At 49.1% G+C, this 26,493-nt stretch overlaps 1 protein-coding gene and 1 long non-coding RNA gene across 5 annotated transcripts in view; one reads left to right on the top strand and one right to left on the bottom strand.

Annotated features, from left to right (window-relative positions):
• Positions 1 to 5,277: 5,277 nt before the first annotated feature.
• The window catches only part of FRMD5 (FERM domain containing 5), a 315,270-nt gene continuing 294,054 nt past the window's right edge, over positions 5,278 to 26,493 (bottom strand). For 2 of the 4 annotated variants that reach the window (XM_081548305.1, XM_081548306.1), the window contains exons 8-14: positions 20,886 to 20,974; positions 17,856 to 17,919; positions 17,217 to 17,308; positions 14,541 to 14,615; positions 13,914 to 13,982; positions 12,912 to 13,018; positions 5,397 to 6,566 (exon numbers count right to left, since the gene is read on the bottom strand). In XM_081548305.1, coding sequence (XP_081404431.1) covers positions 5,989 to 6,566; positions 12,912 to 13,018; positions 13,914 to 13,982; positions 14,541 to 14,615; positions 17,217 to 17,308; positions 17,856 to 17,919; positions 20,886 to 20,974 — 1,074 coding nt within the window. In that variant the 3' untranslated portion in view covers positions 5,397 to 5,988. Of the gene's footprint in view, positions 5,344 to 5,396; positions 6,567 to 12,911; positions 13,019 to 13,913; positions 13,983 to 14,540; positions 14,616 to 17,216; positions 17,309 to 17,855; positions 17,920 to 20,885; positions 20,975 to 26,493 lie in introns of those variants that run through there. The other 2 variants (XM_081548308.1, XM_081548307.1) reach the window with 2 other exon arrangements.
• Positions 10,554 to 14,591, top strand: LOC145528987 (uncharacterized). The gene is made up of 2 exons (XR_014070829.1): positions 10,554 to 10,690; positions 11,994 to 14,591. It is a non-coding gene; the product is annotated as an uncharacterized LOC145528987 (long non-coding RNA).

Raw genomic sequence — 26,493 nt, 5'->3', positions numbered from 1 at the left:
AAAGACTAAATAAGTTTTGAAGCTTATTAAGAGGTTGTGGGTATTTATAAGGAATAGGGTTTCTCTGTTTTCTTGGTGCTGGAATACAGGAATTGATAGGCAAGGTGGAAATATTGATTTATGAAATACAAAGTAAGGCTATGTGAGGTTGTACAGGTGCATGTGCTTAAATGCTCAGTTCTGGCAGACTCTTTGTGACCCCATGGACTGTAGCCTGCCAGGCTCCTCTGTTCATGGGATTCTCCCAGCAAGAATACTGGAGTGGGTTGCCATTTCCTCCTCCAGGGGATCTTCCTGACCTAGGGATCGAACTAGAACTCGCACCTCTTATGTCTCCTGCATTGGCGCCGCCTGAGAAGCCCTGTGTGAGGTTGAATATGTTATAAACTGTTCTGGAAATAGTTAAATGAAGACTTTAGGCTCCCTTTCCCTTTTCTACACCACTTAATTTTATAGGTTCTAATCGTGGCTAGTTCTGTGGGAATTGTTCCTTTTCTTAACACGTTGAAAACTACTCTTAATCAAATTAGTACTGTCGTTTAAGCCTTGAATACTTCGTGGTAATTGCCTGGCTTCTGCTATAAATGTTAGAAAATTCTTGATGTTTCTCACTTTTGTGGTCTCTTTTGCCATTGTAGCTTCATAAGCTGTGCTATTTATATCCATTCCATTTAAGAGTTCTGTCTTCTTGAGGCATTACAGGAAGGAGAGTGAGTAGGGGGCTTGTTTCTTCCTGGTAAGCTCTATAATGAAACAATTGTTTAAATCTAGAAAGCACATAAAGGACAGTTGTCTCCCTTAGGACATCCTTAAACTGTATTCTGTTGTGAAAGGCACTTTTCCCAGAGACTTGCTTAAAGCCACGTGGCTTCTGTAATTATGTATGTTTGCATTCTCTCCTTCCTGGATAAACATTTTTTGTTAGTTGGCCTTTATAATATCTCATAACCATGTAAGCTCTGAATTCTACTGGTGTTATTTTCTTTGAGATGCCTGACTTTTTTTTTTTTTAATGTGACGTTAAGGAGGAAGGAGATGATCTCATTTGGGGTGAATAGAGACTTGGTCAGACTAAGAGAAACTGCAAATAGTTAAGGACTGATAGAATCTTAATTACTTAAGACCTGTTTTAGTATTCTGGCTTTTGAGTTACCTTTCCACAGAGAGGACTTTGCAAAGGCACTTCTCCAGGAAAGCAGAGAGCTTTAGGGCTATGGATACAAAGATTTAAATATTTTCAGCCAGTGTACAGGGGAAGAGGAGGAGGGCAAGAAGTGCCTTCTGTATCAAACTTGAGAGGAAAAAATAGATGCCCTCTGTCTTCAGATTCCAAAAACGTAGGCCTCTCATTTGTTAGGCTGTCCCTTCTGATTTAGTACTTGTTTTGTTTTTCCTTTTTAATACAGAGTTGGGCTTCCCTTGTGGCTCAACTGGTAAAGAATCCGCCTGCAATGCAGGAGACCTGGGTTCGATCCCTGGGTTGGAAAGATCCCCTCGAGAGGGGAAAGGCTACCCCCTCCAGTATTCTGGGCTAGAGAATTCTATGGACTGTATAGTCCATGGGGTTGTAAAGAGTTGGACACGACTGAGCGAGTTTCACTTCACTGATGGCCAATCATGAGTTTTAGTTCTAAGACAGCATAAACCCATAATTCTGGATCATTTGGCTGTTTGACTTTTCAAATGAAAAGGTGGAATTTTGTGAGGAAGATAACATTTAGTACAGTTACCCAGAGTGAGAAATAAAACATCTTAATATGTTTTCCTAAAATAGAATCTATGTGAGGAAATGTTTCATAAGTATCTTTGGGGTGTTTTATTCCACTCCATTAGCATGTGGTAGGGGTGTATAGAGGAAGCCTGTTCAGGAGCTAAAAGCAGAAATGTGTTCAGGTGCGGCAGCGTGGTTGTGGCTGAGAAACCCCAAGCAGTGGGAGTCCGGACAGGGGCCCTGAAAGGATGTGCACATAGGTGAGTCCTCATCAGTTATCCAAGAAGGGCAGCAGCTGTGAATCTGCAGCATCACGGGAAACCACTCTCATCCAGTGGTTCTCATGCTTTTTCCTCTTCAGCTCACTTAAAGTGAGCAAAGATTTTTGTCAATTAGATAAAAAAACTTCACTGGGGACGGGACACTGGATATCATTTTAAAGGTAATAGGAATCTCTTAAAATTTGGAGGTGACTGCTTTCGGAAGATGATCTTTCGGCAGAATGGAGGGTTGGAGGGCAGGTAGAATTGAAAACAAGATCAGATAATAAGTAGCACAGTGGACCTTAGTTTCACCTTTTATGCTCATGGAATTTAGAAGACCATTACCAGCCTGTAGCCATAGAGTGGTTACAGAATGAGATGAGACAGTGTTAAAGGAATGGATGCTGAAAGTACTTGTAAGTACGAGATTTGTCACTGTAGTGGTGAGGTCATCCTGTTCCCTTTATAGGAAGTGTTTTCTGTTCTCTTTCTTACTCCAGGCTTAATAACGAGTTCAGAAGTTGGACCATCTGGGTTCTCCTCTGGGTTCTAAGACTGTGTAACCTTTGGAAAATAATTTCTTGTTTTTTCCTCATCAGAAAAACAAGGTCCAATTCATATTTAAAATCATTCCACACTTACAGCTTCTAAGTTCTTTTAAAAAAATTTTTTTTAATTGAAAGATAATTGCTGGTACAGAATTTTGTTGTTTTCTATCAAACCTCAACATGAATCAGCCATGGGTATACATATGTCCCTAAGTTCTTAATAGTATTTATCTGCCGGGGAGGAATAAGGATAATAGATGACTCTAAGCAAAGCGATTCTTTTAAATAATTCTAGTCACAGCAGTCAGCTGTGTAAACCCCACTGGTGTCCTTTTATCTATGGGCTGTTAACTTTGAGGAGGAGAAAGTGAGACCAGCTGTCGTTAAAAAGAAAAAAAGAGTCCACTCTCTTCTATGATATTTAAATATTTATTTAAGTTTAAAAATAATTTTCATGGCACCAGTGATTTTATGCTAACTACATACTGCATATGTAGAAAAAAGTACATTGCTTTGAAGGAAAATGTAACTTAGAATTTTTGGCACACGAAAGGTTAACAACTATATATTTTTTTTTAATGAAACTAAGAAATTCACATTTGCAGGTAGTTTACCTTCTACTGCTTAAAGGTGCAGTATGCTATTCTTCAGTAAGAATTTCATTTCCTCTGATAGATGAAGCTACGGAAACCATTGCTTTTTCTACAGTGAGATCAAAACTAATTTTGAGAGAAAATAGACATAGTGGAACACAGTAGGTTAAAAAACGTGAACAACTTTTAATGACGGGAGATACCAAAAAAGACGAGTCACCAACAGAGGAGGTTTGTTATTTAAGCATTATGTGAAAAGCAAATTGAAGGAGACTTTTCTATCTATATTTTGTAGGATAAGCTCTGGAAAAAAAATAACCCACAAGTTTTTGTTCAGAGAGCAAACCCCGCTGTTGGAAGTGGTGTGGACTGTTGTACTGTTGGAACTCTAGATACGAGTAACATACCAAGATATGGAATACTGCATCTTTCGTTAATGTGAATATGAAAGGTCAGAGTCGAGGCTATCACTCACTGCATAGAAACACCATATTCTACAGACTGAGGTAGGAACACTACACTAAAAGGTAATCTCCTATGTTGCATAAGACAGTAGATATCCAGGGTAAAACCAGCCCCGTCTCCTGACAGCCTTGTCCTCTTTGAGTCTACTTTTCACTCAGGTCCTCTGCTAGTAAAGCCCTTCTTGTGTAAATGACGAGTGGCAGTGGCTCTCTGGTTCTGAGTGATCCCTAATCTTTACTAGGATCTCCCTCAGTTTTTGTCTTGTCACTTGGAAAACATGTTTGTAATTCTGCCCAAATTGTTGCTGGTATGGAAATGATCAGACGGCCCTCTTCCAGGCTTTGATTCTGGCTGCGTATTAGCATTACAGTACTTGATCTTGCTCATCGTGGCATCAGGCATCTCTTTGCTGGTTGGTTGTTCGAGCACCCTTTAAACAAGCAAGCCCAGCGCCTCTACTGGGAAATGATCCTGGATCTTTACCTGTCGGGAATCAGAGCGGAGCTAGCCCTCCTGCTCACACACTGCTAAGAAATTCTGTTGTCTAGGTCAGGGTTGGCAAATTCTGGCCTGTGGGCCAAATTCAGCTCACTGTGTTTGTATAAATAAAAATTCTATTGGAACACAGCCTTGCTCCTTTATGTATTACCTGTGGCTGTTTTTGTGCTAAGACAGCAGAGTGGAGTAGTTGCCACAGAGTATGGCCTTCAAAACCAAAATTTAAAAATATTTGCTACCTGGCACTTTACAGAAAAAGTTTGCTGACCCTTGGTCTAGATAAAAGGGCATTTAAAATTTTGCAATACCCACCTTAAAAAAGAACAACTCGGTTTATTCCATGGCTGTTATATTCTGTACATGGATATGGTTCTGCCACCTCAGAGGACACACTAGGGCAAAGCAGACCTGCACGTGACTCATTCTGTTCTGCGTGCCCCAGGAATCTATCCACGGACTGTCCTACCTACATCCTCCAGCCCCAGATGACTTGGAAATCTCTCCCTGAGATGAAAACAAGTTCTTGTGTGTGAGCGGCTGTAAGTATTGTGGGGCTTGGGCCGCGAACCCCACACTCACCCCTCACACTCCGCCTGCTTCCACAACTCTCAGCTAGGACAGCCAGTGCTTTCCTACAGCTTTCATCTTCCTGGTGCAGAGGCTGACCCTAGGGGGCAGTGTTTCTACAGCTAAGTGTTGGTCTCTGCCACGTTCACCTTCTTTTGGAGGCATCTGTTAGAACTCTTATTTAAAGAGATTCTTTTCCTGGTCCCTTCCAAGGCTGTTTGGTTGATCTTGGAATTCTATTTTCTGAAGCTTTTCATTCTCAGGATCAGTTTCTTTCTTGCATCTTTTAAGTTCATCAGGCTCTATTTTTCTTACTCCATAAAGTAAAAACAAAAGGTGAATTGATAAGAAAATAATATTTTGTTGTTAAAATATAAATTGAAATAGTCTTTTTTGGAGGGAGAGGGGTGTACAAAGTAAGTACTGCTGTCTGATCTCAACAGTCTCTCTGGTACTTTAGCTCTGGTTTCTGTTAACTGTACTTAGTCCAATGTCTGACAGTGCTGTCTACCCCTGGCACCACTGAATTTACCTATTGCTTCTGGAGCACTGTAAAAGTCTTAAGGTCCTTAGAAAAAAGTCACGGGAGTCTAAGTTCATTATACAGAACTCATGGTGATGCTCACTAGGATCTAGTCTAAGGGGACAGACTTACCCCACCCCTGCTGCTGTAGCAGTGGTCCCTTCAGATGCCCACTCTGCTCAGATTTGAAGGAAATAAAAGGAAAAGAAAATCCAACTCAGACCGTCATAAGAAGCAACTTTCCATTTAATCGTTCTACATGGATGTTTACTTTTTTTTTTTAAAAGCTCTGTCTGGGAAGAAAACCTAGACAGTCCTCATTGTCCAGGCCCCTGACCTGCCCCGCTGAGGCTGCAGTGATGAGGATGCTGGGTCCCCAGCAGGAAGCTCCTGCAGTAAACAGAAGACCACAGCCCTCTAGTCTTCAACTAGTGTCCCGTCTGCTGGGTGACACTACTGCGAGAATCAGTAATAACAAAATAAATTATTTTTGATATTTTCAAAATAATACACATCTATGAAAAATCAAAATTCAGAACCAAAAATTATCCTGCAAATTGGGAGGATGAGAAACAGAGTTGCTGAGCCTTTCTTGAGAGAACCTCTGAAGGAAATGAGTTTTCCCAGTTAGTTTAGACAAGGCGTGTGCCTATCCCCTTTCTTCTTCTGGGAAACGACCCTCCTAGGCTGTGGACTTTTTGAGTCATGAGAGGAGGACTTGGTACATGTGCCGATGGTTCCGCGATGGGTCCCATTGCTGGGAATGGGTAGCCGGGCTCCTTGGTCCACCTGGCTAGTTATTGGGAGGATTCATGCCTTCTCAGGTGTCAATGAGCAGGCTCACCACTGAGCGGATTTTGCAGGCAAACCATCGCCTGAGGGGACAAAAGTATTGATAGTGGAATTGTTCAAACTCTGGGGTCTGGCGGATATCGCGGAAAAAGGCAATGTCAAGGTCAGACTCAGTAAGGATGATCAGGAGGAGGAGCAAAACAAAGAGGAGTCCCATGGTCACAAGGAGCAAACGGAGGACACTTAAAACAAACTTATTCACCTGTTCCTCCTCCGGCCTGCCGTGCCCCTGACACAGGGCCCTCAGCTCGCCCCCGAGGGCCTCCAGCTCGGCAGCAGTCGGGGTGCTGGCCTCAGACTCCTTCTCCTCCTCGATGCTGCAGGTCGCCCCGTTGATCTGCCGAGAGAGCAGCATCAGCTCCAGGCTGTGCTCGGCCACAGGGGTGGGCAGCACACTGTCCGCAGGGCTGTAGGCCTCGTCCGCGATCACGGCGACTCGCTCGTTGCTGTCTGCCCGGCTGCTTCTCACGTGAGGCAGGAAGGTGTCCCCGTGGGAGGAGGCACGTACCGGGGTGGAGTGGGCGCTGTCCCTCAGGGACTCGAGGCCTGGAAAGACAAAGGGGAAGTGAGCAGGCTTTCTGTGTCCCGGCACACGCTTTGTCTGGTGGAGGCAGCCCCATTCTGTTTGATCACTGAAGTCTTAGGAAGCCCCTCTGCAGCCCCACGTGACCAGCCGCCGTTGCCCCTGCGCTCTGTTTTGATGTATCAAGAATACGACCAGAGAAGCATCAGGAATCAGAGAGTCACTGGTTGTAAGTTGTTTTTTTTTCTTCTTTTTGTTTATAGTTTTGGCCATATTTCTTACAGATTCTGCCTTTCCTGCCTTTGGTGTCCTGGCTCTAGCCCAGCCTGAAAGAGAATTGCAAACTATCTCTGACCCAGTGCTGGGGTCTTGGTTCAGGGAGCTGAGGGTCTTGAGAGGCAGGAATGAGGAGGAGACTGTTTTGTCCAACTGGAGCCTCATCAGTTACCTATTTTGGAGCTGAGTGTCCTCCTGACACCCGAACACACTGCTCCTTGAATTTGTGAGCTCATCTTTTGAACTTCTGCAGTTGCTGTCAGTCTCTTCAACCTCCACTTTAGCTGTACTGACCTTGAGGCGGGTAAACCCAACCTGCTCTTCCTAAGTGCTCACCCTGTCCCTTCACCTTCGATTGAGCCAGGTCCCGAATAGGTGAAACCAGGGAGCTGTCAGCCTGGAGTACAGAGGGGTCTCCGAGAAGAGGACCAGTGGGAAATTCTCTTACGTTTGTTAGGAGGAAGGGTCTTTTGGCCCTAAGATCGCTCATTATTCTCTTTCTCAGATAGAACATTTCTCTTTCCAGAGCTCGAGCTCTGGTAGGGAGAAACAGGAACTGGTTACTTCCCTCAACCAAACAGCAGCCACCCAGGCCAGAGGGTGTGTTCTCAGACTGGCCGAGTGTGGCCCCGTCAGAGTGCTCCCTAGAAAAAGCCTTCTTGTTTCAGATTCAGTGTCTGCATTTCCCACTCCTGGACATACTGGTGGTGCCAGACTGGCTCTCCCTACCTTTGTGGTCCACATCAAGAGAAGCTTGTCCCTTTGTATTGACCTTGACTGCCCCAGACTGAACCAGATTCCCAGGTAGTAAAGATCTGACCTAACCAGGGCTGCTTAGGGAGTTTTCTGGCTCAGGGTTAGCTTCAAAAGCCCAAAGGTCTCTCTTAAAAGGTGCCAGTCACCTTTCAGAAGTAGTGTGTCTCATCTTTGTTAGCTTCCTTGTAGGGTAGCCAGTTGCAGCCAGGCCGCCTGCTTCAGCCTGTCTCGGTATATGCACAGTTACAGGTTCTCCAGAGGAACGAATGAGTGGCTGCGGTGGGTGGGGGAGATGGCAGCCCCCTGTTCTCCGCCTCTGCTCCCCACCACATCACCATTAGTGTACTTGCCACAGCTCTCAGCTCCTGCTTTCAGAAGCTTCATGGTCCTGGCTGTATTTCCTTTGTCCCTACACTCTAAACCCTTAAATCTGTATAATGTTTTAAACATTTCAAAGCACTTTCATCTTTCAACATTCTTCATGAAGTAGAGAGGGCAGGAGGTTACAGAACTTGCCAGAGTCATGTGGTTGGTTGTTACTGGCAAAGGCGATGGTAGAGTCCTAGCATCTTTCTATTCCACGGTGCTAACGACCATCCAGCTGGATTCCAGGGAGTGGAACAGTGGGCCAGGATGAATTAAGTGAACAGCCTGCACCTGCCTTAGATTTAGGTTGCCCAAGAAACCGTCATGAAATAAGGTAAAATTAAGAGCCTGTCCCATCGAAGAGCAGTGCCTTCGATGTTCCTCTGCTCTCTGTTCCTCCCTTCTTACCCCATTGCATGTGTAACACGAGAAACAAGTACCTGGGAGTGTGAAATGGGCTCCTGATAAAACAGAAACCTTTTCAGGCCCTGACTGCACATGATGCTGGCTCAGCTCCTTCCCCAAATCCTCTTGTGGCTCCCTGTTCTCTGGAACCTCCGCTCCCTTGCACCTCACAAGGACAGCTCTGATGGCAGATCTTCCAGCATATGACCAGATTAGCTGCCGGAAGCCACTTCACTGCAATCTCAGCTTGGCCTACAATTCAGCTCTAAGCTTGCTGGTGAAGGTGAGAGGCAAAGGCCATGACATGAGAAAGCACAATCAGAGGGACCACAGAAGCCACATCATCGTGAGCTGGTGCTCTCAGTAGCAAGATACTGGCTACGCATGCGTTTTTCCCCTAAGGAGAGCGCCCGACAGACAAAATTATTCAGTCAATATTGGTCTTCTGTTCCCCCAACAGCAGGCTTCCCTGGTGGCTCAGACGGTAAAGATTCCATCTGCAATGCAGGAGACCCAGGTTCGCTCCCTCGGTTGGGAAGATCCCCTGGAGAAGGGAATGGCCACCCACTCACAGATCCACCTGTGAGGTGATCTTAAATCATCATTCCTGTGCCAGGTTAGTCCTGTACAGAGCTTCAGGTTTCAGTAGAAACCATCACTCGCCTCAAACCTGTTGTTCTGGGATGGCCCAGGTGGGCGGCACAGCAAGACAGAGGGTGTCTTTTTACCTTGGAGGCACTCCAGCTGATCGCCTTGCCTGGAGTCGGCTCCCAGTGGGCTGAGGGGCACAGCGGTCAGCAGCCTCCCCTGGAGCCGGGGCCCCAGCCTCAGGATGCGCACGCTCAGGGGCCGGAGGCAGTGATTAGTCAGCCGGAGCTGAACTCGGACTCGCGTGTGAATCTTAATCAGGCTCTTCCCCATGGTGGCCCAGGAAGGCAGGCACGTCTTCAGCGGAAACCAGCTGGTCTCCTCATGGGACTAGCCAGGAAGAGAAGGTACAGGGGGCACGGATGGAAACCCACCCAGGGACGAAGGCTTTTCACTGGTCACACGCCACAGCAGCACTTCACAGTGCCTCCTGTGCTGGAGACAGCAGAGCGGCTCTGAGAGGCCAAGCTTATCAGGGCCCTGGATTCAGTCAGAAGCACTCAGACCCATAAAAAGTAATGTTTTCCCAGCCCGTAGAGCTGGTTCCCCGAGGCACGTTATCAGGGCCCCAGGCCTCTCAGAGGGTTAGGGACAGAGGGTAGGGGTAATGCCAGATGGGAGAGAAGCGGGACTGCCCCCAGAAAACCCAGGATGTGAAGCTGCAGAGGCAGGGGGCCTTGTGGTGTGAGGCTCTGATGTGTGAGGAGGGGGCTCTGTGCAGTATGGTTGCTGATGGTGCCCCCGGGGGTACCAGTGAGTGACGGGAATGGACATACCTGAGTGTCTTTTTGGGTCAAGCCTGTGCTAACAAGCCTGTGTTATCTTGGCATCCCTGAGAGCAGAGGGCAGGGCCAACCAGTGCAGACTTCTGTTTAAAGGCCTCAGTTCAGTGAGATTACATGGTTTCATTCAAACTGTAATGTTACTTTAATGTTTTTGCAGTTTACCCCCGTTTTTGGAGAAAAACAAAGCTTCCCCCTGGAAAAGGCAAATTGTTTCTGTGATAACAGTTTATATGGTGTATGGACTACAGGAAAGATTAACTCCTGATGGAGCATGGGCCTATTTCAAATGTCCATAACTTCCTGGGAGTTTTGATGGTTTGTGCCCTTCCTCTGAGGCCCCCATCACGTCGCTCCCACCCTTCCCTGCCTGGTTGGGTGGACAGTGGGGATCAGCCATGTTTGGGGCTTTAAAGGCAAAACTTCCCTTCAGAGATGATGCAGCTGAACTCTCTCCTCCTGAAATGATCCATTCTTTATTTGGCTAGGCTTCATGACCCCTGCACTTCCCAGGTGGCACAGTGGTAAAGAATCTGCCTGTGAGTGCAGGAAACACAAGAGATGGGGGTTCGATCCCTGGGTCGGGCTCTAGTCCATGGGGTTGCAAAGAGTCAGACGTCACTGAGTGACTGAGCACATGGCACATACCTCTCTTCCACTCTGTTTAAGAAACCATTTACTTTCTGGGCTTCCCAGGTGGTGCTGGTGGTAAAGAACCAGTGCCAGTGCAGGAGACATAAGAGATGCAGGTTTGATCCCTGGGTCAGGAAGATCCCCTGGAGAAGGAAATGGCAACCCACTCCAATATTCTTGCCTGGGGAAGCCCACGGACAGAGGAGCCCAGCAAGCCATGGTCCACAGGGTCGTAGAGAGTCGGACACGACTGAAGCGACTAAGCACGCACGCACACACTGGTAAGAGCCACTTAACTGCTAAAGTCTTGTATTTTTTCCAAGGCAGATGTCCATCTGCCTCTCCTCACCCTGACTTTCATTCTGCCTGTGAGTTTATTCCCGCCAGGGCAGTTCTGAGCTGCTGCCTCCTCCCTCCTGGGTCTAAATGGGCCCTGGGTGGGGATGAAGGCTGTGCTTGTCTGTAGGCAGCCTGGGGCACGGGTTGTGAGGAGCAGGGTGGCTTGGGGAGGAGCACTGGGACGGAGGCCTGCTGGGCTATCATCTGCAGGGTGTCAAGTTCTGAGGCTGAGCTTTTGAGGCTGGGCCCTGGCCCTGAGCGGAGGGGGGGTTCTCTGCTCTAATAGCTTTCTCGTGGCCTCTGTCTTCTGCATACTCCTTGGCCATTTTGCAAGCTCGGGTGACTCTCTTGGTTGTTGAGGAGCTTACTGCTGCTATGATTGGAGAAGACAGGTTCTGGGAGGAGGCTGTAGGCATAGCCAGGGCTGGCTGGGAGCTGAGGTGGCCTCATCGCTCGTCTTGGGGAGGCTTGAGGACAGTGTCCCCACCTCTGTGGTGTTGCTAACCCTGCTTGCAGCTACTCCCGATGACTTCTATCCCCACCCACCTGGATGGACCCAGTCTTCCCTCTTCTGGGAATACTGGTTTTCTATCCCGGGGAGCAGTAATGCCCGAGGCTGCTCTGTGATACCTGTATTAGTGCCAGCTCCCCCTGGGGGTGGCCTTCTCTCTGGGAGGACAGCTGTCCCGACTTCCTGCAGGAGTCCTGGGATGGACCTGATGGCTTCAGCCTCAGGACAGATGGCAAGAAGGGCCTCAGAGAGGGGAGGAAGATACGTGTCCTCAAAAGATGAGAAGACATTCCACTTTCCTGAGATGTACACCCCAGAATAAGAGAGCCAGGCTCAGTTCTCCACTGAAGAGTTAGATACGAGGGAAAACCAGGGGGCAGTCTGATGACAGTGCATCGCAGTTATACTTGGTAGTTTACAAGGCCACTCCCACTCACCCCCCTGCCGACACCCATTCCCCCCTCTGCAGCAGGGGCAACAGGCTCAGAGAGGTTAATCAATCTGCCCCAGAAAATGCGTGGCAGAGCTCCTATTCTGACCTCATCTTTGCTGTCTGGACCAGGGCTCTTTGCACTGTGCTTGCTGCTGCCCAGTAAATGCTTTCATCTCTTTAAAGTACTTGCACAGGGACTTCCCTGGTGGTCCAGTGCTTGAGAATCTGCCTGCCAATGCAGGGGACATGGGTTCGAAGATCCCACATGCCTTGGAGCAACTAAACCTGTGCTCTGCAACAGGAACCCACTACACTGAGAAGCTCGAGCACTGCAACGAAGAGTAGCACCCTCTTGCCACAACTGAGAAAAGCCACACGCAACAGAGAAGATCTGGCACCACCAAAGATAATAAAATAATAAAGAAAGGTACTTGCACACACACCAGCTTCTTCACAACCCCATGGAGTTTTACAAATGGAGCACTATGGTACTCATAATTAAGGCAGTCGATGGTGGTTGCCCAGCCAGGGTTCTTAACCCCTAGCCTACTTGTAGTTCTATACCATACTCGGGTGATGCAGTCACTGACACATCATTAAATTCTAAGCACAAGCCAGGGATCCTCCCAGAGGAGCAGCAGAACAGTGTCTTTCCTAACCTAAGCGATTCTCCATTTTCGTTAACAAACAGCATTCCCACAGACAGGGCAGAGGGCCTTCCCTCCCCAGCCTCCAGGACAGAGACAGGTATGAAGCAGTCATATTCTGTGTCCTGTTCCTTAAGACCTTCTGAGGCCCTACAAAGCGTCATCTTCAGGAAGGAAAGCACTCAACTTTATACCTGTATCAGGCCTGTGGGGCAACCCCGTCAGTGACCACAGCTGGAGAGCAAGAGTCCTAGAGTCTCCTCATGGTATTAGCCCAGACGCTGGAGGGGTATCAGCCTCAGCTACTGGGGTGTCTGGTTTGGTGAAGATACAGAGACTTGATCTCTCTTCCTGCCTCCACTAAGAGGACAGATTTCTACAAAAGGAGAAGATGGTGGCAGCTACTGGAATGCTTCAGAACCATGCAAAATGCAAAAGAGTTTTCATTTCCTGGTTAACTGCCTCACCCATCTTGATCCTTTAGGCTGTACAGACCGGTTATCAGATCTGGAACATAAGTGAAAACCTGCAACGTGGAGGGACCCTGGGTCACCTCCAGAGCTCGGGCTCACCTTCCATGATGGAGATGTGAACAGCTCTCCTGCGGGTCCTGGGGACGCTGCTCAGCCTTGGGCCGTGGGTTATGGAGGGACAGCTGCGGCTGGGGACCATCCCCGCTCTGAGGTTAAAGAAAAAGAAAACTCTTGACTCAGTGCACAGACAGATGTAGAGTTGACTAGTTGTATTCTAGTTACTAGAATTGCCTGGCTATGTTAAGTTTTGTTTTTTAAAATCATTATTACCTGCTTTTTGTCTTTAGTCCTCGGATCCCAGTCAGAGACACTATTTCAAACCTGTCAACCTCCCAACATCCCAGACCCACCGGAACCTTTCTTTAGTGTGGCAACGGTGCAACCAGTCCCTGGGCAGGACGGTCAGGGGGTAGAGCCCAGGATATGTGGCACTCCTAAAAATGTGCCTAAGACCGATTCTCCAGCCTCCCCTGACTTCCCACAGGGGCTGCTGGTGGCTGCGGCTCCATGTCAAGGCAGGAGTAATGACCTCTCCCATTTGCAGAGGTCAGGCTGGCGGCAACCCCAGCCCTCTCAGCCAATCGTCTTCTCCCCGGGTCTCGTCAGGCTCTAGGAGATGGACTCCTGGACATGCCTGATTTACAGTTAAACATAAAGCATGGATCCTGAAACTATTTCAGACCTAGTGTGACTGGCTTCCTTTCATGGACTGTTTACAGAACCCATGAAATCTTGCTGCTTGGGCATGTCCTCTGAGGTCTGTGACTAATTTGAGGACTTGGGATGACGTAGAGAATTACCCAGGAAGGTGGCTCCTGGGTCCCATGTATTGTCTTGGCTGCATTCACCTACCTGCCCTCATTCTCCATCAGGGCTCAGGGAACCAGGGTCAGCCTGTTCCCCAGGCCTTTGGCCGAGACGGGTCTCTTCAGCCTCCTGCCTGGTTTGGGAGCCGTCATGGCCAGAATTTTCATAGCGCTCAACTTAAGATCCTGAGATCTGAGCTGGGACCTGGCTGGGGGTAAGCCCCTGGCAGCCTACCTGTGTATTTCTGGCGGCTCCCGCTTGATCTTGGCACTGGACTCCATTACTTCTTTTGCAACTCGGCCACTGTAAGTAGTAAAATAAAACATGCAGCAGGAAGTGAGACAGTGTTCCAGGATGTGCTCCTCTCTAAGATCTCAGATAACTCTGGCTGCACTGGGAAGTAGCCTCTTTGGCCTACCCCATCCCATTGTTCAGGCCACTAAGAAGGGCTTGCTTGTGGGGGTAAAGAGCCCTAAGGCATCCTGACAGCTCTCTATCTGGAGTCTTTGGGATCTTCTGTTCTCATTTAAGAATGATTCCTCATTGTCCAGCATGTTCCAAAAATATTGCCTCCAAAAAAGATCTTTAGACAAAAATGAGAAGCATCACTGTTACAGTTCTTATTTTGCTGCTTTTGTAAGAGCAGGAGGAGAAGATTCATATTGTCAAGCCCTACAGGCAAACAGCTGCAGAGAAGGAAATAGTCAAAGGGTTAGGAGACAGGAGAACCAGATGGAAACCCCAGGCTTTTCTGGAGGTTCCCAGCATCTCTGTTCTCAAGGGCAAGGACCACTGAGCCACTGTGCTTCAGGGAAGGGTCTGAAAATAGGTCCGTAGTGGTTACTTACTGTCACTATTTACCTGTATCGGAACCGGCTCCCTTTAAAGAATAAATTGCTGCTGGACACTGTGCGGACTTGGCTTGACTTCTCCAGCCTGCAGCAAGGCAAAGTCCAGTGTGACAGATGGCCTGCAAGGCCTTACAGCCTAAGGCAGCACATCCCCAGCTCCTTCCAAAGGCTACTTGAGGAAACCCTTTGGAAAAAGGCCCTTCACAGCCCCGCTTGTCTCCGACTCTCCTTTAGCCCCTGAGGGCCACGCTCATGGCCTCAGTGCCAGGGGTGGGCAGGCTGCAACCTGCTTCCTTATCAGGAGTGTATGGGCTCCTCAAGAGTGCCGGATGGGGCTCCCCAGGGGGACCGAGAGAATAAACACTAGGGCCAGGGACCTGGGGGAGTAAGAGAATGCCACCCGCTGAATCTCAGCCAGGCCTCTGGTTAGCAGTGTGCCCTGGGCAGGTGTCTCCTCTCCCAGTCTTCTCTATAAAACAGTGGAGCTGGGACTGCTTGACCTCAGGAGTCCCCTCCAGACCCAGCATCTGAGAGTTCATGTCGATATCTGGGTAACTGGGTGGAGAAGAGAGGAAAGTCTGCCTTCCTATTCCATCTCCTCCTTGGAGAGAAACAACAGTGTGGCATCCACTTTACAGACTCTGAAAAGTCCTGAAATGAAGAAACTAGCTGAACTTTAGTACAAGTTCCACCATTTATTTGAACTTGGAACCATTCGCCCTCTCTCAGAATACCTATTAACACCACTTCTGAGGTTGTGGACAGTTGAGGTGGAGACTCTGGACAGCCTATCTATCCTCTTGAGTGACCTCTGTGATCTCTTTAGTCCTCTCACACTTAGACAAGGAAGCTTGGGCAGAGCTCCCCAGATAGCGTCTCCTAAGACCCAGCTCCACCCACAACACGCCCTGGGTGCAGGTCGTACTAACCCAGCTGGGAACCGATCTGGTCCAAAGCCTTTGCCCTGAGTGGTCAGTGAACATTTAGGGAGTCGTCCCCTATATCCGGGAACAGCAGTTCCTGGGGACACCATTGCCACCTGTGTCAGGGCTCCATGAGGCTCTGAGCCTACCTGCCCTCCTGCCTAAGCACATTCTTTTTTTTTTTTTGCTTCAAAATATTTAATACGTGTCAGATACGTAAAGTTACATTTTTATCTGAGCACGTTCTTGAGTCTGACTCAGTGCCTTGTAAAACCCTAGGCCAGAAGCAAGGCAGGGATCTGAGCACGTGGCAGATGCTCAGTGAGGCCAGGGTGGCTCTTGCTAGAGACTTGGCAAAGTGGGGATCTGACCCAGGATGCAGGCTTCTAACAATTAGTAGTCAGTGGAAAAGAGTGGCAAGCAGCCCTGGTTTCCACTGTGGGTGCTGTCAGGGCGTGGAGATCTATTAACGAAAGTCTCAGAAACTGAGTTTGGTCACAGGTTCAGAAGCACAATTCTGTTCCCATGGCACAGAGGAAAAAACAAAGGCAGGCCTCCAGAAATGATCCTGAAATGTTCTCCTGGCTTTCCTTGGACAGCCAGGGATTGAATAGAAGGGAAATGGGACCGCAAGAAAGTCTTCTGAGTGCCTTCTCCATGAGAAGAAAGAAGCCCACTCAGGTGAGAGTTCAGGCTGCCAATTCAGTTCCTTGCCCCAATTCTGGTATCAAATGCACAGAACTTACTACACAGGCCAGAAAGCCTGCCCAAGGAACAGCCTCTGGGGCCCTGGTAACAGGGAAGAGACATCCCACAGCAGGTAGCAGAGTCCTTGGAGGGGAGGAGGATGGGGCCCCCTGACCACCCCCCCAAGCCTCCAGCCCCTGATAGGGAGAACTATGGCTTGTCAGAGGAGGAATATACTACACATTCTTTGTTGTTCTGATCAAGATGCAGCTTATTAAGGCATAAATCTGTTTTAAAAACAAGACCAAGGGTTTTAGCGAAACATACTTTTTCTGGCATCACCCCGGTTTCTTGATGGGTTATTTCTTCCTAATGCTTTTATTAAAGCAAAGTGTGCCCATTTTCTTAAAACTGGGCACAAAAGCCTCAACATAACTTTACAAAGTCATTTGGTAGGCTGTGTTCTTGCCTTTGACCCAAAGCTGGTTATCTCAGTATCAGACAAGTCCTTGCTCCTTTCAGCTACCCTAATGCTGGGCTCCTGGGCACTTGGCCTGTCACTGGCAACATCTCTGTCACTGACATACCAGGAAGGGCTGGGCATCAACTCCAGCTCAGCACCAGGCCACTCACTGGGGAGTGGGCCCCAGAGTCTCTCGAAGACTTAGGGAACTGTTCTGGGCTATGCCTGCTCCTTCATGGAGCTGTTGTATTCTGGGCCACCCAGGCCTCTGAATGGCTCCACAGGGCTAGCTAACAGAAAGCCCATGGGCTTTCTCTGGCCCGAGCCTTCTTCTAGGAAGACGGGGTGGGGGGTGGCGGGCAGCTATCCAAGGACATCACAAGGTAGACCCCTTGGGCAGCTCTGCTGAGGCACTTTCCCAGACCTCAGCTTTGACCCTCTAGCTGGTACAGTCACCCGGAAAGGGCTCTGGGTTTTGTAAGGAAGCTCAGCCTTGTCATCTCATGTTCGCCTTTGTCAGAGTTTGTCAGTTTACTGCCCATCATTGTTCTAAAAGTTGCTTTTCTGACTCTGGCTCTGATCAAGGCAGTCCCCACCCCAAGTATCCACTCACTTGTAGAAAGCTTGGTTCTCGATCCCACATTTCCAGAGGTGCTTGCAGGCTTCTGGAGTTGGAGCAAAATATGTGAGAATAATTTTCTTTTCCTACAAAAAATCCCACATAGGAACAGCTGAGTGTAGATGGAGACGCGAAGGGCGAAGTGGGCCAGGACACTGACCCCGGGGCTGTCTGAGGGCTCCCTACCGCTCCCAGGGACCGGCTTCAGGTGTGGAGAGAAGCCTCAGCACCCACGGGGCAGAGCTCAGGTCAGTGTGCAAGGGCACACCTGGAAGTCAGGTCCCGTCGGAGTGAGTCTCGGCTGGCCTAGCGTGAACGAGACCAGCCCTCCCCAGAGAAAGTGGCACTCTCATCTGGGATTTTCTTCTTCTTTTTGGGAATATTTATTATCTTCCTGGGATTTTCATATGGAAGCAAAAGAATCTTACTTTGTACTTTCTGGAGGTATGGAACCTTAGGGGTCACCAGCATCCCTGAGGAAGCCCCTGTGCTCCAGGGCCTAGCCACCTCCACTCCTCACCTCCAGGTCTTGCCCTTGGTCCTGACTTAGCCTGCAGGGGGCTTAGCTCTACCTTGGTGGACCACCTTGGTTTGGCCCTGGCCCTCCCTGAAGAGAAGAAAACTAACACTCACCTCTTTCTGACTTACGTATAAATAAAAGGTCTTTCCTTCAAATTTCAGCTTGGTCACCTCATTCCTAAAAGCACAAAAAGAGCACCTGTCAGCTCACTGTGGGCTGCCTGTTCACAGCTAAGTCTCGTAGATGCACAGCCCACCCCGATTGGAAGGGGCTCCAGGCACAGACACAGTTTTAGCCAAAATTAGAACCGAAACAAGACAGCAGCGCAGGGGCCTTAGAGAACAGTTGCTGAAACAGTTCAATCCACAGTTTTCTGGTCAATCACACTATCATAATAGGGTGATAGGAGGATTTCGGGCTCATCAACAGTGGCTGTAAAAGGGAAATGTCTGCACGGGCAGTGAGTCTAGGTAGAGTGGTCCTGGGCCATTTCAGGATTTGGTTCATAACACAGGTGCATTATCTAGATGGGACTGTCAAATGTAAGATGCCACAGGTAGCTGATGAGGCCAAAGTTAAAGATACAGCAAATAATGAGAAACAATGCAACCGGGTTCTGAGGGAGTTGAGTCTTTCAGGTGACGGTGCCACTGGATGGAGAATGCAGTTTAATGCAGACAAATGTCAGACGATCTTGGGGGGGGGCAGGGCAACATACCAGAGAGAGGACAGATTACATGGAACAGTCATGCAGCGTACTGACCAGGAAAGGGGCTTAGGGGTTTGTGTAGAAAAATCCTTGAAGCCACCAGCCCAGTGAATGGCTGCAGTAAAAGAGGCAAACAGGATACTGGGGTACATCGCCCGCAGGACAGACACAAATCAGAAGAAGTGACATGGTTACTGTACATGGCACGGCTTCGACCTCACCTCCACATCCTGCTCTCAGCCTTGGTGACATTTACATAGTGGAAAAATGGACCAGGGTCTTAGCTTAGGTGGTTGTCCCTGAGAGCCAGAGGATTAGGCCTCAGCATCGACCGAGGCTTCAACTTCCATTCCACTGATCTGCCTGACAGCTTCCCTGTGGAGCCCAGAGGCCCCCTCCTACCTCACTGGGGCAGAGTCTTTATTTTTCTACCCTCTCCCCTCGCAGGGAGGTCTGACCATGCATATCTGCCTCCACTTGGCTTCTTCCTCTTTGCGATTTCTAGGGAGCTTTCCTCAACATCCTAGAAAGGTAGCAGAAAGGTAGTGAGAACAGTGTACCCCATTTACTCCTGGACAGAACTCGTGGGACAGAGGAAGGTCACTTGTTCCTGGAAGCCATGGCTGGGTCAGGATGAGAGCTCGCACCTCTGACCACCAGTTCCAAGCTCATACGAGCCATGTGGGGTTCCTTCCCTGTGAGGCTCCCTCCCAGGCAATCCATCTCGCATACACATACAGAATACCGTACTTATCAATTGATAACATAAACAAGCACATGGATCATCTCAGCTTCAACAAGCAAGGTGGGAAAGTAGAAAATTTTCTGTTGGGAGTCAGATTAAGTTTACATCTGTTACCTTGACGTTGAGAGAGATTAAGAGACTTCCTGAAGAAGTGGGCTGTGAGAAAAGCCAGAGAAGGAAAAGAGTCTGGGGCAGCCTGGAGAGCTGCAGTAGGGCTTCTGGAGGGTGAGGGTCCTTTAGGGACCACCAGCCCTGGTAACAGGCGAGTCCGCCGTGTTTTTAGCTAAAATGTCCCCTACCAGTCACCTCATGTGACAGCTGGCCTGGTCGGAGTGTGGCCAGGATGCGGATGCTCTGGGAATGTCAGACCACCCAGAGGCTCCACGTGGCAAGTGCCCCTCACCAGGAGAGCGGTGCCTGACCCTGGTCAATGTCTGAAAAGATCTGGTTGGACAGAAGACCCCAAATCCTCACCATCTTCACCCAGAGAGTGCAATGAGTGGGCCAACTTGGGAAGGTCAGGCACATGGGCATGTTGGGGTGCACCCCGTTTAGCGCAGTGCAGCTGGTCCACCCTGGGAAGGGATTTTCTGGGGAACGCGGCCTGGTCAGGCACGTCTGGGGAGCAGTTTCACAAGCATGCTCATGATGACCGTGTCTCCAATCTTCACAAAAGTCATGAGGGTTGGAAGCGGGGTGTCTGGCCTGCAGCACCCCTGGCAGAAAGCTCGCCAGGAAGAGCTCTGTCCTCAGGTTTCCCACCAGCTCTTCTGGAGAAGGCCAAGGCGATAAGCCAGGAGGGGGCTTCCCTGGATAGCCCTGCTGAGCCAAGGAAAGTTGCTTGTCCAAGCCCCTGAGGAGCAGACCAGCTCAGACCTGGCAGCCTAAAGGGAGGTTCAGGGATCGCAGGGGCCAAGGAGAATGTGCAGCATGGTTTGATGAGGCTGCAAGGTGTCTGCGTGGGCCTGAGAAAGTCTCTTGGAGAGCCAAGTGTCCATCAACAAACCAGAGTCTGTGGCCTCAGCTCACAGAGCCCCACCGCAGAACAGACCCCAGCAGATGGGCAGGGAGGAAGTGGCCAGTGCAGCTGCAGCGGGGGCTCCTGCCTGCTGGGAGACAGGAGTGGGAGGGGACAAAGGGGAGGCATGTGACTCCTGGACGCCGGGGACCCCTAAGTCCTGTAAGGGGATGGAAGACAGCGGCATCTGTTCCCACAGGCAGTGCCCACTGAGGGGTTCAGTCTGAGGAGGGTGTTTTGCAGAGCACCAGGGTAACTTCTGTCTGCCCCAGGGGTCACTGCAAGCCCGCCTTCGTTAGGAAAGTGGCTAAGAAGTGACCCTCCCTGAGATGCTATGGCCCCCAGTGGAAGACAGTCTCAAGGACTCAGTTATCATGGGAACTTTGCTTCCCTGACACTGGCTCCAGCTCTAGACCTCTCGTGCTACCCAGAAACCAAGTCTCCACACCTTTTCTCTCTCTGGAGAGGCTGATGGCTCTCAGGAACACCCCTTTGGAAGAATAGGATCCCTAGAAGAGACCAATACCTTCACCAGTTACCATTACGGACGCAAGGCTTAGGAGAGGGTTCAGAACCAGAACTCGCCCACTCACAGACAAAGGACATGGGAACCACAGCCCTCCCCAGCTGGTGAGGGGTAAAAAGCCTGTTTCGGAAATGAAGATACTCACCATTTAATGAAGTGGACCCTCTTGTTTCCTTGCAGAACAACAAACCCAAAAGGAGTGAAGGCCAGAAACGCAGCATTTCCTGACACGTCCTGTAACATAAAGATTTCTTAGGGTGGTGCAGGCATAGAGGTAAAGAGTGAAGAACACAGCTGTCCTCTGAGGATGCTGGGTTAATACTTGGCAACCGGTCACAGAGGGAAGAGCTTGGCATTTGGAAGTAATAGTCCAGTTTCTTACCTTTCCTGAGCCTCAGTGGTCTTAATTTAAGTTGTAGATTATGATACCAGTCTTAGAAAGCTGTTGCAAATATCCAGAGAACACATTGCTGGGGGGATTGTAAAATGGTATAGTCACTTTAGAAAGCAGTTTGGGAGTTCTTCAAACTGTTAAATGTAGAGTTACTGTATGACCCAGCAATTCCACTCCTAGGTATATACCCAAGAGAACTGAAAACATATGTTCACACAGAAACTTGTGCATGAACGTTCATAGCAGGATTATTCATAGCGGCTGCAAAGTGAAAATTATCTCAATGTCCATCAGCTGACAGGTGAATAAACAAAATGTGGCACATCGATACAATGGAATATCATTTGGCAGTAAAAAGGAATGAAGTTCTGACACCTGCAACACCACAGGTGAACCTTGGAAACACTGTGCTAAGTGAAAGAAGCCAGTTATCAAAGAGCACACATTATATGCTTGCATTTGTATGAAATGTCCAGAAGAGGCAAATCCACAGAGACAAAAACTGTTTCTGGTTGCCAGAGGCTGTGGGGAAATGGGGATGGGGAGTAACAGCTAACAGGTACAGGGTTTCTTTGGAGGGTGACGAAAATGCTCTAAAATTAGATAGTTGTGATGTTTTCACAACTGTTAACGGACTAAAAACCATCGGAACTGCACACTTTGAAAAGGATGCATTGTTTTGATGTGTGAATTATATTTCTAGAAAGCTGCTCTGAGTGAGTGAGAATAGCAGTAATCAGTATCATGACGGCCTTACACACTGGGCTCCCTCAGGAAAGTTTAGCTGAAGAAAATATAAGAAGCAACCAGCCAAGTGGAACAGTTACCGCCAGCCCTGTGTCGCCTGAACCAACCAAGAGACCACCTGTCACTTTCAGCTGGTAAACATGAGGCTTGAGGCTCTGCTGGGCAAAAAGGGGAAAAAGTGTGGCAGAAGCTGTAGGTCCTAGTTCCCTCCTGTGGGAAACGGGCTCCAGAAGCCCCAGGCCTTTTTGAGGCTGGGATGGGGCCCAGAACGCTAGCTGCTGGGGTACATTCTCTCAGAGGTGCTTCCTTCCTGATAACAGCCACAGGTGAGCATCTGTTCTGCTGGGGGGTGACTGTGCAGGGGGCCAGAAAATTATGCCTGGATGCTGACTGAATGGGACTGACCGCAGGACAGTCATCTGAGACACAACTCAGATGGTGCCATAGGGTTGGAGTCGGCTCCCTGGTGTGATGCGTGCAAATCGGGGCTGTGGTTGTGGGGCTCTCCTAGCCTCACCCACCTACCAGCTTTGCCTCACTGGTGCAGACCTTCAGCCTGATCAGTCCTAAGAACAATGAGACCTCTGCAGTGCCTAATGGGCCTTGCCTCAAAAAAAAGGACAGTTTTGCCTTAAAACTGTCTCTTCGAGCCAGGGTTACAGGTGTGAACATTGGGCCCAGGGAATAAGCCAAATATACATTTTGCAAACATTTGAATGAATGTACAGCTGTTACTGTCCTTTCCTCTCGGTCTGTTGTGACCCCAACACTTGGCTGCAAACACAGCATCATTCAACCCATGGCACAGCAAAATGCTGTTTAAAAATAACCTGCATGGAGATACTGTGAAGCCATGGGGCTGGACTTCCCCATGCCTGTCATCAGGGCTTGGTGGTGGGTGCTAACAGCTGAACACCAGCACTGCATACAATGCAGAGTGTGCCAGGTGGCCCCAGCACTAACTGGGCAGGTTGGAGGAGTCAGACCTCTGTGAGGGTCACTGTGGTGACAGAGTAAAGGGAAGGGCAGGTCCTCCCATGAGCTGGGTGGTGCTGGCTGGGTTCCTTGGTTGGCACTGGTCACTATACTGTCCAGATACCCCAGGGCTGGTCTCCTAGTGAAGGATGTGTTGGACTTAGAAACAGTCTCTCCTGACCAGACTCACTGACTCGGAACAGGGAGCAAACATGCTAAGAAACCCCGATTAAGCACCAGTAAATATAACTTATCATTCCAATAAATAATAATAGCACCTGTGCTATATCCCCATCCATCCTCTCATTTGAAGAGAGCAATTATCCAGACTGCTTCTGCTGCAACAGTTGCAGACAAAGCTGCTGCAAGGCCCTGGCACCTGGCATCCACTGGGTGGGGGCCAGGCAGCTGGGAGGTTTGCTACTTGTCTCTGCACGTGAGGAGTGGGACTGGAATTACAGCAAGAAACCTCACACCTGGACCAGCGTGAAAACACACAGGCAGCCACACTGGCACCTTCTCTGGAAACTTCCCGGTTTCTTTCCTCTAACGAGCCATTCTCCTTGTGAGCCTGCCCTTGGGGTTTGTATGTGAAAGGACAAGTTACGTGACAAGAGAAGGAAATGAGGACAAGGAGAGAAGTGGCCCAGACAGCTGTACCCTGTTCCTCAGTCTCCCATCTCAGCCATCTTTCCTCCCTGTCCCCCTCCATCCCGACTCCACGGGACTGAGCCATTAGTGATGGAGTAAACATCCAGGTCTTGCCAGCCACGCAGCAGTTATCACCAGCCCTGCTCTATATCCGTCCTACTCCTCATCCCTGTGGAAGGAGCTTCAGTCGTGGTTTAGGATCCCAGTGATGCTTCTTATTTGCTCGGTAACCTCCTTGCTCCTCTGAGCCTCACTTTCCTCATTTGTAAGATGAGGACCATCATATATACTTCAAGAAATACTACTTTCAGGACTTCCCTGGTGGTCCAGTGGCTAAGACTCCTCGCTCCCAATGCAAAGGCCCAGGTTCCATCCCTGGTCAGGGAACTAGAGCCCACACGCTGTCACTAAGAGTTCACACGCCGTAACTAAACCACAACTAAAGATCCTGCCCAGCGCAGCAAAGATTAGAGATCCCACGTGCCGCAACTGAGACCCAGCACAGCCAAATAATTTTTTAAAAAATTATGAGAAAAGGAAAAAAGAAATATTATTTCTGTCTGATTTTAGGAAGATGGCCTAAATGACGTACTGCCAGGACAAGGCCAATGGTGTTTTTCTTGGGGAGGGGATGGATTTGCAGAGTCATTCACGTGTTCATATGGAACCCACCATGAAACCTAACCTGCATCCATCAGTCATCAACTGTTCATCCTGAGATGATCACTCTGCCCAGGAAAGGATTTTTGGAAATCAGTCCTGACAGGCTCTTGGAAATGGGGACACCTGGCCACCTTTGCCCAGACCCACCTCTGAATACAATGAAATAGGCTCTGTCTGCCCCCCCCCCCAGAGGACATCCTGGGGGTGACTGGGTCAGGACCACAGCATTCTCAGTTGTTATGCTGCTCAAGGTCAGACAGTCCCTCCTCTGGACCCGACTGAAACTATTTCAATCTGGGTGGATGAAGCCTCTATTATTCTTAAAAATAATAATAATTAAAAAAACCTTAGAAAAGAAGATTGCACATGCTCCTCCAGACAGTGATGCCCATTCCTGAAAGAGCTTGGAACTGGGGGACCTTCACACTAAGTCAATCATGAGAGTCACCCAGTTTTAACACACTTAAACATGGTCATGGTACTTTCCTGGTGGTTCAGTGGTTAAGACTCTGCACTTCCACTGCAGGAGGCATGGGTTTGATTCCTGGTTGGGGGACTAAGGTCCTCCAAGCCATGAGGCATGTCCAAAAAAAAAAGTCTAAACAAACAAACAAACAAAATGGCCACAGGAATGTACAGTGGCGATAAAGAGAGCAGGCAGCACCCTCTAAGAGGCTTGGCATCCACCCATGAGAGCTCAGAAATGCAAACCTTGGCAGAAACTTGTCACTTAAGTGACTTTAGTCAAGTTTTTCATTTTGGCAGTAAACCTAACATTCTCTGCGTGGAAGCCAAGAGGGGCCAACCTGAGGGTGAGGCGAGCCCAGTGCTGATCCCTCTTGTTCTGCTTCTCTGAGGTCGGGGGGCAACGTGTCAAGATGGGGGGTGGCTTTACTTAGAGAGGAGCCTACGCAGCTGGATGATGACAGTAAACGATCCCACTTTAAGAGCAAGGAAATGGCACTACCTTGCATTTGTGTGGTTGATCTAATCTAGATCCTGCTGAAGTCAGCTTTTTTCTTGGTCTGTACAGAACAGGCGTAAAACCACCACATCAATTTATGTTACGTTTTTCTACGATGATTTCAAAAGTCTCACAGGCCTTTTTGTCCTCCCTTGATCAGAGGTGGCTGTGAGTCCTGCTTTGTTCCTAAATAAATGCCATCTCTCCAGGTGGAAGATCATGAACAACAACTGAAAGAGCACAACATGGAGACATCGGAGCTTCGAGTCCCAGGACCGTCCTTGCCAGTAACTCTGGACATGTTAGTCCCTCAAAGCTCAGTGTTCTTATCTTCAAGAGAAGACAAGAATGTCTTCTTAGCAGAGTTGTAAAGATGCAATGAGATACTGTGTGTACGTGCCTGGCATGTGCTGGCTCTCAATAAATGGCACCTTCAAGACTCATGATAAGGAGGAGCTCAAGTGATGGGTTCGACCAGTCCACGAACCTCGGCAGGGCAGGGGGCCACAGTCTGGAGACCAGGGCAAAGCACCAGGCTCAGGCTCCCTGGAAGGAGCAAGATGGTGTCCCCTGATGTTGGAGAGGTGTCAGGCACAAGGCTGGGCCGTCAGCAGTTTGCTCCATTTTTCTCCTCCGGCAGCTGTAGGCTTGGTCTGTTGGGGGCTTCTGCTCGGAGCTGGGAAAGGCAGAGAGCTCAGGATAGCTTTTGCGAATTCAGGGTTCATGTATTAGTGTAAGACAGCTAGCTACTGGAGTCCTATGACTGTTCCACCCAGAGTTGGTAGGATCTCCTCTTCCTAGTCCCAGGGCCAGGCAAGGACACCCTGGGCAGAAAGAAACCATCAGTGTGGACAGGAAGAACAGCATCTTCTTAATCAGTCCAGGAGAACAGAGCCCAGCCGAAGCCTTGTTCTGCTCTCATTTAATTATCGAAACGATTCTTCTTCTTCTGTCCTCCCTAGGGCTGCGTGCCCCAGATTCCCAGGGCCCAGTAATTGCCTCTCTGTTAATAGAAATCATGAGTATTTATTACACCGAGCGCTGCAGCTTATTTCGGCTCCCCTTGTAGCAACATTAAGGCGAGTACTTGGTAGCCTATCACCAAAGTGACTCTACTTAGTGGCAAGAGTAAAGGCTCCCAGACTGTTCTTCTTGCCCAGGAGGGCTGAGGAGATCCTGAGCTGGAGCCCAGGGAGATGAGCCATGGGGTCTGCAGCAGGGCCCTGCGCCAGCAAGAAGTCTGGAGACCAGTGAGACGACTGCTCCCACCTTCTCCTTGAGGAAGTCTCCTGGGCACTCTGCTCCTTTAGAGATGCACAACAGGAAGGGACCTTAGTTCATATTCCTGCTCTGCACTCA

This window comes from Giraffa tippelskirchi, chromosome 12, assembly GCF_054371585.1.
Source record: "Giraffa tippelskirchi isolate mGirTip1 chromosome 12, T2T-mGirTip1v1.2.pri, whole genome shotgun sequence".
NCBI classification, from domain to species: domain Eukaryota; kingdom Metazoa; phylum Chordata; class Mammalia; order Artiodactyla; family Giraffidae; genus Giraffa; species Giraffa tippelskirchi.
Note: the sequence above shows the minus strand (reverse complement) of the source record. Positions and strands in the feature narration are given on the sequence as shown.